General features: G+C 44.8%; 1 protein-coding gene across 3 annotated transcripts in view; it reads right to left on the bottom strand.

Moving 5' to 3' along the window:
- Positions 1-11,637, bottom strand: part of FAM65B (family with sequence similarity 65, member B) — a 35,484-nt gene extending 23,847 nt beyond the window's left edge. For all 3 annotated transcript variants that reach the window (XM_009710132.1, XM_009710133.1, XM_009710134.1), the window contains exons 1-7: positions 11,519-11,637; positions 10,118-10,273; positions 9,405-9,483; positions 9,162-9,185; positions 8,074-8,127; positions 5,008-5,157; positions 4,005-4,069 (exon numbers count right to left, since the gene is read on the bottom strand). In XM_009710132.1, the coding sequence (XP_009708434.1) occupies positions 4,005-4,069; positions 5,008-5,157; positions 8,074-8,127; positions 9,162-9,185; positions 9,405-9,483; positions 10,118-10,273; positions 11,519-11,619 (629 nt within the window). In that variant the 5' untranslated portion in view covers positions 11,620-11,637. The remainder of the gene's footprint in view (positions 1-4,004; positions 4,070-5,007; positions 5,158-8,073; positions 8,128-9,161; positions 9,186-9,404; positions 9,484-10,117; positions 10,274-11,518) is intronic.
- Positions 11,638-11,899: the final 262 nt, after the last annotated feature.

Genomic DNA, 11,899 nt, shown 5'->3' with positions numbered 1-11,899 from the left:
TCCCCAGCCGCTCGGCCAGCACCCGCTGGGATGGGCTTTTAACCTCCCTCTTACCGCTGTCTCCATGCTTCTCAAACCAAGACTGCCTCCCTCCCCTCCATTTAATTTTCTTTCTCTTTTTTTTTTTTTGGTAGAAAATTCATTGGGTTGTGGTTTCTTGTGTATGAAAGGTTTGCACTTTCCAGCTTTTTTTCCTACAAAAGCTCAAAGTTTCCTTTTCTATAATAATTATAGAAAGAGAAGAAACAGCTTCCTGACATCATGTGGCTTCAGAAACGCAGCGTAACACCCTTACTACCGTGAAGCTCAGGCTAGCTTCTCAGTGCCATGTAGTGCTTGCTGCTTAACACTAATCAGACCAAGCTACACATTATAACAGACATTCCTTTTTAGTACATCTTAATCGAAACACCAGAGGGGCTCCTTCTGTTTGGCATTTCCAGAACACTATCATTCCCATACCATCCGAGTATCTTTCAATAGTAAGTACATCACAAAACATGACTGACACCTGTAATACGAGATTTAGCCCATCGTTCCCCAGAGGGGGAGAAATAGTGCAGCAAAGCACTTGTGGTGTATGTTTGATTGATTTTTTTTTAATTTTTTTATTTTTTAAAGTAGGACATGATGATGCTCTTTCTATATTGACACTGTGCATATGAAATGAAAGTTTCCTGAGGCATCGTGCTGAAATCCCAGGGAAGTCTCCATCTCTCTCGCGGCCTTGCGACCTGCTCTTCTACAGGATTCAACAGGTTGTTTTTCCCACAGAGGGAACCTCTCCTTTCTCACAGATCTCCTCACTAGCTAGCTATTGCACTTGTTTTGGTATAAAAATTTACCCACCTTTGCCTGGATAAACCTAAAATTAAACCTCTAGTGTTGCGACACCCAAATAAACCATCTTAAGGACACATACAAAGCAGGTGGCAGAGTAAGGAATGAAAACAAACTTGCTGGGGTCTTTGGGCTGCATTTATCTTAAAATAACATGACGGAACATATATGAGTGTGTTAAAATCAAGGCAACTATGATGAACCCTGGTGTTGCCTTTATTTACCGGGCTGAATTAGACCTGCTAGCTGGGACTGTAGGAGCAGCCTGCAGTCATGGCCTGTCCCTGTGATCTGCTGATCCTCCGCTTCCATTTCTTTGACCAGAAAAGAGTTTTCTTCGCTCATCTTACTGTTTAGAAGAACAGAAAGGCCCTTGAAAAGAGCTCAGATTACCAATTAGTTTCTAATTTATTTACTGTTTATAAATAATTTAATCTTACTAGCACTCCACTGCTGCTTCTCTCTCCCCAGGCGTGCTTTTATAAGTGAATTTGATCTCTGCTGGGATACATCACTGAAAATACCTGAGGAAAATAAAAGGTCCTTTCCTTGCTCAGTGGATGGGGTGGAAGGGTGGGGAAACACAGCTTAAAACTCCACATGGATGTTGTCTGGAGTCAAGGTCTGTGAGCAGTGACTGGCCCAACCAGGCTGGTCGAGTCTCTTCAGCCTGATGAAGAGGGGCTAAGTGCTGACATGATGACAAGGGATACGTACTTTCATAGGAAACAATTTTTTGGTAACTAAATGGCTTTTGGGGACTAAATGCATGACGGGAGCCAATGGCTCTATCCCACCATTTCCAACGTCGTGCCTTTGTAAAAGCACTGGGCTTGTAATGCGGATGGGAAGGGAGATCACTCCTGGGGTGTCAGCGTAAGTCATTAGGGGATGGGGTCATTATGTGGCTGTGGTAAGGTAGCAGGGCCACCTGAAGTTCATGCGGCACGTACAGCTCTGCTCACGTGTGGGATGCTGGACATGGGGACGATGGTTGCTGGTGCAGGGCTCCATGTTGTAAAGCCCTTGGTGCGTCAGGGCAGTGTAGGGCTCTCCTTGTGTGAAATGGCTGGGAGCTTCACCTCCTGCTGTCCTGGCATTCCCGACAGGTATCGGGGCACTCCTCTATACATCAGAACAGGACACGCAGATTCCGTACAGGAACTTCTAAATTTCCACGCTGGGTTTCCCTCTTTAATTTCAACAGCTGATTAATCCTAAGCAGCGATCTAAGCCTGCTGGCAAGTTTATTATCTTTATTTTGAAAAATGATTAGGCTGCTTTTTTTTTTTTTTTAAATACCACTCATAAAAACACAGTGTGGGTCCCCTGCTTCCTGACAGCACTGTGTAGGTTGGCTTGCTTTCAGTGTAAGTGACAGAGGGCACAAAATAAAAATAACTTTCACTGGAAAGGCTAGGAACAGAGAAGCTTTGGGGAGGGGAATGCTTTGATTTTCAATTAGATCCTAAAGTTAGTTGGATATGCTGCAGTATAACTTTAAGGGAAAGCTTGCTGTGGGATCTGCAGGCTCTTGTGCTAGAGCTGTTGTGAGCTTTAGCAATAGCAATGGCTGGTTTGTCCTACTGGATTCCTGTTCCTAGGGAAAACTATCTAGATAGCAATCTTAGATGTCCCAATTAGAGAATACATAATGATATGGCATTTCTCTTTGCCATTTTCTAATTTGGGCTTCTTTATGTTATGAGAACTGTGCTCCCAAGAAGCTGTTGCTTGTGGTTTGTGCTCTGCTCCTGCATCTGAGCACAGCACCTGGCTCCTCGAGAGCCCTTGAGCTTTGTTGGAGGATTTGGGCTTTCAAAAGAGAAGGGGCCAGACCTTTTCATCCCAGCCATTTGCGATGCCATGACACCTCCTGCGACATGTCCTGCTGTCAGCAACTGTGCATTGCACGCATTTATAAGTAAGGAAATGCTCCAAAGGCCTGATGCAATTCCCTTTCTACACTACGTGACCTTATGTTTCCTTCAGCGTATCCACGCTATAGTTCTGCTGTGGGTTTTTGTATAGGAATACCTGGCTGAGTTTCTGAGTGTCCATCTTGTAACTTTACATCTATGCATCTTTGACTGCCTTTCCAGTACTGAAGCGTGAGGCCTTTAAAACTTGAGGTTTGATGCTGTGGGATGGAGCTGGGAGAACTCTAGCAGCGGCTGCACTTCTTTTCTCTAATATGGGAGCATGGAGTTAACTATTTTAACTTAGTCTAAGCTAGATCATATCTTATGCAGTGCAACCATGGGACACAACGAACTGACAACTGTGACAAGGCAGGCAGAATCAAAACCCTGTATGAGATTTGTGAGCTCTGAAAACTCCACCAGCAATACTGTGGATTTTTTAAATGGCAAGATTTCAAGAGAAGAATTAAGAGTGCATGAATACTTAGATGCTGATTTTGTTTTATAGAACTATTTTCATGCCAGTGAGTGAAGATCCAAAAAAGATATCCCCCCCACAATCCCTTCCTTAAGACATTGAGTCTTAGAGGAATAACAGCATTAGCAATATCTGGTGACTCACTGAGGCTTCAGGTAAAACTGATTCCATTGTATTCAAACCCATAAAGTCCGCTGTCGTAAAGACAAGGAATAAAATGGAAAGGTGAATGCCACCACTGAGTTATCTAGGTGTTTAAATGGTAAACTACCCCCAGCTCTTTGGGTTTTTACATTTGTTCAAAAATAGTAGTATTCAGAATCAGCAAAAGTAAAGGACTTAGAAAGAACTGATGTCAAATTAAGAAAGTATTTTGAACTTCAGCTCCACGGGCATTCACATAATTTGCCAATCACCTTCTTACAATCTCAGGCTTACGGAAATAGAGGCAAAAGGTCCAGCAGCCTTCGAAATTCAATTGCTTTGGCTGTTGGGAGGAGTGTTTGAGGGAAGTAATTAGCCTTGAAAACAAGCAGCAGCATCTCAGAAAGTCTCTCTCTAAGCTTTGATGTTCCTGGTTCTGCGATCCTTCTCAGTGGGCAGGGGTGTAAGTTGGGGGTTTGAAGGCTCAGCAACGGGTGTGGTGGGGGAAAACTACACCTATCTTAAATACGCATCACACGAGCATGTCTTGCTGCCCTCACGAATGTGCATAGCGACTGCTACTGTTTAGGAAAAAGAAGGGAAAAGTTACAAGGCAATTACCTTTCATCTTGATGCAAAACTCCCCCAAAAGGTTTTCCAGCTCTGCTTCTATGGTACACATGTTCTGTGTTGGAAAAGAGAACAGTGGAGGTCAGAGAAACCCTCTTTCTGAGCCTTTTTTTTTTTTTTTTTTAATTTAAGGTCTGTTTGGAAGGAAAGATTCTGTTATGCAGATGAAAGATATTTTGCAATAAAATCGATCTGCCAGAGCCATCCTTGCTGTTTAGCTAGGCCTGGCTCTAAAAATGGCAGCTGAGCTATGCCTGCTCGTGCTGAAGCCGAATGTAACCCTGTGCTCTTCTTCTGTTGTGATCTAATCCTTCCCTTGGCAGAGGGCAGTTGTGGCCCTCGAACCATAACCTGGTCACCGTCCCAGTCCTCTCCAGTCAGGACATGTGCCAGCAGCAGCTCCGTGCCAAAGTGGCTCCCAGCATGATTTAATCTCTCATGAACCGTGGACTACATTAAGAAAAAAGACTGTGGGAGAAGGGTAGCGGACCCTTTCCAGTTCTTCCTTCAGATTTAGGAAGGTTGTCACAGCTCGTGTGCTGGGATGTTTGCAACACTATGAGATCCTTGTTCATCTACTGCCTGTTTAATAAAATGGATGTTGATCACAGCACGTAAAATAGGATAGGATGCAGATGTCTGTACACACATGGGTTCCAGCCAACCTGCCATCCCAAAATCTGTGGGTGGGAAGGAGGCTGTTGGAGTCTAAGTAGGTTTGGGGCAGAATTACGCTTTTTTCTTGTGCAGCAGTGCCTGGGTAAAACCCTGCTCTCATAGAGCATAAACATTACTATTTCAAGGAACTCTTTGGGCCCATGTAACCTGTTGTCATGGTTTAACCTGAAGACAAACAAATAAATAATAATTCTTCTTTGCCGAGTTTGCTTGTAATTCTTTCATCTGGATGAAATTCTCCCTGAAATCAGTGGCAAAGTTCCCATGGCCTTGAAACAAGGTGAGAGTGAAAAGACTAAACTGATGAGGAGGTACCTCTGTGTACTCCTTGTAACTCCTGTTGATTTCGGTTAAACTCTCTCGAGCTGCTTTGCTGGCAGGAGACATTGCAAAGGCTTGCTTCATTTTGCTGGCACCATCACAGAGACGCCTTTGGATACAATAGGCTTCATAAAGCTCATCCACCTGGTGGGAAGAAGGAAGCTGTATTGAAAAAAAACTAGAAAACCCAACAAAATAAAACCAACAAATAATGAAGTCATTTGCATTACAAGGCAACTGAGCCAAACCGTTAGATCCGAAGGAGAGGCTGAGCAAATGAAACTGTGATATTGTTACAGTCTATGAAAAAGAAACACAAGCTAAAAATAACTTCCACTGTAAAAATCTCGTTACAGCAACACTAGATGCTGCCAGCAATTCACCTGCTTGCCCTGCATGCCTTTAACCATTGCAGCTCCCTTTCCACCATCTGGGCTGTGTGCAGTTGTAACGACAGGGCACACGTGCAGCAAGCTTCTCAAATATATCGATGTGGAAGAACTCTTTCAAAGGCAACTGCAGCACCCACACTGCCAAATGGGACTGGATGCATTAAATGGCACATTTACCAGGGCCAGCGATGTCTTCTGTATCGCTAACGTCAGCTGTGGATCGAGGCTGTTGCAATATTTGGCTAAGAGGTAGTATTGGAAGCAGGGAGTGATTTTTTGCATTGTAACTGCCCATCCTCCAGAAACTGGGAGTCACAATCAGAATCAGCACAAGTAAAGGGCTTAGAAACAGATGATGTCAAATTAAGATAGTATTTCGAACTTCAGCCCCCCCAGCATTCCCATAATTTCCTAGTCATCTTCTTAAACTCCTTTGGCATGACTTAGGCACCCAACATTTCGTAAGCACTCGGGAAGTTTTGCAAAACCTAGTTACACACTGTTTACAGTCTCACCTGGATCTAGCTTCAGAGTGCAAGGGATTTACATGTGTCTCATGCTTTGATTTCCCTTTTCCCTCTAATCCCTTCATTGAATGTATACATTTACTCCGTCTGAGCTGTTCGGTAGGAGTCCACAGTGGTATAGCTAGTGTATATATATGTGTGTGTATACATTTGTACACCAGCTATATATAGTGATATATATTTATATAAACTGCATCTGCCAGATACAGGAGATGTAGGTTTTGTAACCTGAGTTTATCAGGGTAAGGAGAAGGAAAGGAACAGAGGAAACTGTCTCTTCTTTCTGCTTCTAATGTCCCTGCTATGATAGGATGATATTTGCTTTTTACCTAGAATAACTTTTTTCCCTTGTTATCTCTGACATCAAACGATCACCGTGAGCCTCGTGGTGATTGTTACTCAGTAGTGGCAGTTTTTCACCGCAGAGTTTCTCTCTATGAAAGCATCCAGCACCTTGGCTTCCTCAGTCTACTACTTTGTCTTGCTTCATTAGAGATGAGCCTGATGTGACAATCCAGGCATGTTCCAAATCCCATTTTCCAAGCCTGCTTAACCTCTAACAAAAAGTGCTGTGCTTATTTGTTTGGAACGGGACTGGTCTTCCTGAGAGCTTCAAAGCCTCAGGTTGAGTTTTACAAGTCTAGCTTGGATACCCGGTGATTGAAGCCTCTGACTTGATGAATCGCTAACCAAAACAGGGACTGCCTTGCAAAGTAAGAGAGTTCAGCAAAGAGTAACGGAGGCACACGTAGCTTTTTGCCATTTTGAAGTTATAAAAAAAGCTTCTTGGAGTCACATCCACTCCTATTTCTCTTGCAAGTCAGCAAACTAAAGATAGCTACTATAAATAGCTGTCACTTGGTATTTACTTCTGCTATCAGGGTGGAGCGTTAGCCTGGGGTTGATGTCCTGCCCCTGCCCATGCGAGTGCGGCTACGGCACGCTCATCAGCCCCCCTGAATATATGGGGTCTGCTGCTGCGCATCCCGTTTTCCTCGCTTTGCTTTCTCCACAGATCGGCGGTGGGTAGAGGCTGGGAGGCATCGCTGTGGCCCTGATTCGGTACTGCTGAAAAAGACCACCTCTATCACTAGAAACAAAGATGTTTCTTTACCTGCTCGGGCCCGTAAGCTTTAACGCCACGCAGCTCGGGTCCTTTTGTCTCTGTTGCTGTGGGTTACGGAAAGTGAACTAATGTACTCAGCAAGCTTGAGTAATACTGACCAGCGTTACCTCTTGTGTTTGGTGCTTTTCAGTCCTATTATAAGCCCAGAAACCATTAGCTCTGAGCAGGCTCGAGTGGGACGGGCTTGAATGGAAATGTTCTTTAAGTGCTAATTTTGCCATTCATGTTGCCAGCAAGAGAGAAGGTGGTTTGGGGAAGAAAATTTCAGTTTATCGCCTTATCATTTACATTATTTTTTTTTTGGCTCCAAGAGTAAGAGAAGATTGAAATTAAAAGGTTTGGATGGGTTGTCATAATTGGAGCACTTCAAGCTGTGCGAACGCTTTTCAAATGACTCTCAAAAGACATTTCATCCGTCAAAAATAATTCATTCTTTTGTCAGGCTCAGAAAAGCAACTAATCGCTAGCAGATATGTTTATAACTAAGAGAACACACACCATGGATTTTCTCCAGCTCTAAAATGTATTAGTATAAATCACAAGTACCTCCACTGAATATTCTCAACGATGTAATCAAGTGGATGTGGGCCCCAAACCACACAGCAAAAGCATTAGCGGTGAAATCCAGGAATAAACCCAATCTAGCTGCTGAGTACAGTAGAGACAACTGCTGAATTAAATTACTTTCAGATGCAACTCTCTTTCTACCTATAGTTTAACAGTAAGCATGCAGTGAGACAGATTTTTCCCAGCAAGTGTCCAAGCCCATGTTGTCTCTGTACCTAAAAGCAGGTGGGAGTGTCTCGGGGCATGGCGGGACCTCGGGGACTACAAACCATGTGGAAACCCTTTCTTTGGCTCCGACCACCAGCCCATCACGGTAAAAATACCAAATTGGGGAGAGGCTTGGTCAAGGCAGCCTCCGCAGAGCAGAGGGGTAGCAGGAGGCCAAGGGTTTGTTTTCCTAATAACATAGGAGCAGATGTAGAAGAAAGATGATAGGAGCGCTCATTACCTTGCTAATGTGGAACTCCAGCCTTCTCATGTATCTTTCGACTGCTTTGATTTGCTGAAGAAAAGGAAGAGGCAGAGGGTGAGGCACATTTGAAGAGATCCGTAAGACACCGCCACGCCAGCTCTGCCAGTCCCCGTGAATCTGAGAAACTCCTCCTTAAAACACACAAGGTTTCGTTGCCCATGAATCTGGAATCAGCTGTCCCACCTTACTACCATTAATCTGCTGCTGACAACGAAGCTCACGGACTTCTGTACCTAATATATCTTTGAACAAAAAAAATTTCTTTGATGGGATTTCCATAGTTTTTTTAATTCTTGAAAAAAGGGGAAAAAATAGATCAGAGCTTTTTTTAGCTCGAAATATACTATTTTGAGTACTTTCAAAACCTGTATTAAAATTGATCGGGTTTTGCATTTTAAAATCTGTTCTGTTCTTCAGCAAATTGTTTTTGACAGCAAAACCAAGCTTGGCATTTTGACTGAAAAAAAGCCAGACTTGTTCAGGAAATGTTTTTGAAAGCTTTTTTTTTTGTTTCACCCGAATTTTCCTGTGGGCGAAAACATTTTCAATTTTTCCTTCTCCAGAACTGGCAGGAGCAGGGATGAACCGGGGCTCAACCCAACTCCCACTGACCCCCCGACATGCCCCTGCCAGCGTCCCACCTGCCTGGAGCTGCCAGGGCGATGCTGCACAAGGCGATGGATTTAATGGCTGGCAGCTCACAGAAATAGGAGGTCTGATTCCTTCACCTCCCTTCTCCTCTGGCAGGGGTCTGCCCCCTTCCCTGTGCCCATTCCAGAGCCAGTTTAACTCGATAGACCCCGGGAAAGGGCTGATGGGGTAGGCTGGATGCGGGGTTAGTGAGCACAGCTCGCTGGCGGAGGTGCCAGCAATACCAGAGCCCCGGGGAAGAGGAGGGGAGCGGGACTTCTTCCGTTGCAAGTGCAAATTGTCAGGTAACTTCTCCCTCAATGGTGTTGGCCTGGCTACTAGATCTGGCTGAGATAGGTTTCCCACACGAGCCACGTACACCGTACAGATACTAACGCTTCCTTGCAAAACCAGTATCAAAAGGAGTAACGTACCTTATCTAAATCGTACAGGACTCCCTGCAACAGAAAACATGAAACTGTGATTAATTTTGCAACATAACAGCACTACAAGAAAGTAATGTTTGTCAGACAAGAGAAATCACAAACAAGACCAGGGCTGGAAAGGGAAGAAGAGCATCAGTGCAAATTCCCCGTATCCCTCTCCCACCTCCTGTCTGCTCCAGCACCTCGAGAAGGTTGCTGTGAATCCAAACGACGAAAAAGCATGACACGTACCAGACGTGAGTTTCTTTTCATGTCTTTTAACTGAGCAGTCAACTTATCCAGCTCTGTCTGGTGAACTTCCAGATACTCGCTGTAAACACAAACCAGAGAAGGGATGCATGAGCTCTGTGGCACATACCGAGCTGGCTGATGACCATCCTAAAAGAAAATTTGCCCAACAAATGGCTTTCCTCCCTGGATGTGTTTTCAGACAAAAACTCATTTATGTCGATCTGTCCTAAAAGCAGCTCCCTGCTTCCTTTTTGGGGATAAATAGGGGCCACTTATTTAGCTGTGTATAAGAGCGCGATGTTCTCCTTATGCTGAACAACTGGTTTCAAGTAAGCTAATCTGCTGCTTAGTTTATGGGCTGGTGCCTTTCAGTCATCGCCCTTCTACGTGGCTGGTAAAAGCCCCGTTATCATCTGGGACGTTATCTTAAAGGCGATACAAGCCTCTGATAGGACTGTAGGAAATTTATGGGGAAAAAAAATTCTAATGTTGAAATCTCAGCCTTTGGGAGCTTTCCTAGCAATTTGAGTGGAAATGCCCCCTGTATTCCTGTTTCCCATACCAATATTTCAGATCCTAAGTGTTACAATCTAGACTCCAAGAGGTATATGTTCCTCTCCCATGATTAAGGATCCCTGTTCCTGTGATATGTTTCTCTAGGCTCTAAAATGTCACAGAAAGCTTCAATCAACAAGCAGGATAAAGGCTCTTACTCCAGGCCATTTTTCAGGGCTCGGTAGACCTCTTCCATCCTTTTAGGTTGGGGCTCTTTGGAGGTGGTACTGTTCTTATGGCCCAAATTATGCGTTTTCTTCACCTTTGCTTGGGGCTTCTTAAGTGCGGCGGAATTTTCAATAAAGGAGTTACACCTGCAAAATGAACATCAAAGAGGAGGAAATCCCTATAAATCATAACGATCTCAAAGGAGTATAGCTTGAAGAAATCTTCTGATATTATCTCTGCTAGCAGAAACTAATCTGCTTCTGTGCTTGCCAGTTAAAGGACTGCATTTGTTTACAGGTTAAGAGGTCTGAGCAGCCTGGGAGACGCACGGTCATCTTTTGATGTGCCAGTTGCCTTGCTGAGATATGAATGCTGGCCTGGAAACACCAGGCTGAATCTGAGGCTCATCAGACGTTTCTCTGTCTTATATCGTGCCTGTCTTGCCTCGCATTGCCCAGCCACAGCCATAAAAGGGCTGAGCTACATCCAGGTGCTAAAACCAAAACAGAGCCCAGATAATCTCAGGTGTAAATCCCAGGGGCTCCTAAGGAAGATTGGGTCTCGGTTAAGAGCATGTCTGGACGACAGCATCATGGTGCTGGTCTTAAGCATGGACCATAGGTAGCTCTGTATGGCAAAGGGAGGACAGTGGTGCTGCGTGTAGGTGCCTCTCTGGTGATTCTGCTGGGGTTAGGTCAGCATCTAACAACCACCAGTGACTTGAGCTGACAAGGGGAAATGACACCTTGCCGGCTGTTCCTCCTCAATTGCTAACTGGTGGTCTGGCACTAGGAGGCTTGACACGAGTTAAAATGAATTGTAAAGTAACCTCAGGGAGCATCAGGATGACTTGATAAGTGCCTGACTCAAAGCCCTAAGTCTTGTTTAGCTGAAGGACGGTGCAAGGAAAGGCTCTGGAGCCAAGCTCTGCCATGTTTCCAGCAGGACATGACGGCAGCCCTGTGAGGGAAACGGAGCTGTTTTGAATTCATAGCGGCACCGCAATGAGAAAACTGTCTTTTAGGTAGCAACGGTCTTAAACTGGGGGTGGTGGGAAGTGTATCATGTTCCTGCACATTTCACATGTTGAAAAGATCACTGCATAAGTTAGTAAATCCAAATGATCCTCTGAAATTCTCTCACAGCTCTGAGGCATGTGAGGAAGCCCTGCCTTAATGGAGGAGAGGCAAACAGGCGCTCGGTAGCTAAGGCAGAGGGTAACAGCTTAGTTATACAAACAATATATAGAGAGATTTCAGCCTAAAAGGCTTTTTTTGGCAAGTCAGAGAGAGGGCTGTCCTCTCTCACCTCTTTTCCACCTTCACCCCCTAATCCCCAGGGCTCCCTTAGGGCCTGATTTGGAAATTCCCCTCAGGGAGCACGGCACTTGCCTGGAGCGTCTCTCCTGAAGCCCGCTGAAGCCAGCGAAGGACTGGCTTCTAATAATCCCATTAGGACCTCCTGGAGAGAATGAATGTGATCCTATTGACATGATTTCAGGGAGCCTGGAAGATATTCCTGAAAAACAACAGAAAGCAGGTCAGTGATGACGGAAGGTGAGAGGCAGGCGGTGAGACCGGGACTGCCTGGTGTCCGTCAGTCGTGGTAAGGGGTGACTGAGGGGACGCGAGTCAGGGCACAAATCTGTTTGTGTTGCCAAATCATCCCGCCTCAAAAATAAAATGGTCCTATTTTAACTTCTGACTTACAGCCCAGGGTCTACTGAAAATCTGCCAGAAACACAGAGAGGGTCTGGATGTGGGACGAGAAAC

The sequence above is a fragment of the Cariama cristata genome, unplaced genomic scaffold (genome assembly GCF_000690535.1).
Source record: "Cariama cristata isolate BGI_N322 unplaced genomic scaffold, ASM69053v1 scaffold111, whole genome shotgun sequence".
Lineage (NCBI taxonomy): Eukaryota > Metazoa > Chordata > Aves > Cariamiformes > Cariamidae > Cariama > Cariama cristata.
The sequence above is the reverse complement of the archived record's forward strand: the minus strand, read 5'-3'. Positions and strand labels throughout refer to the sequence as shown.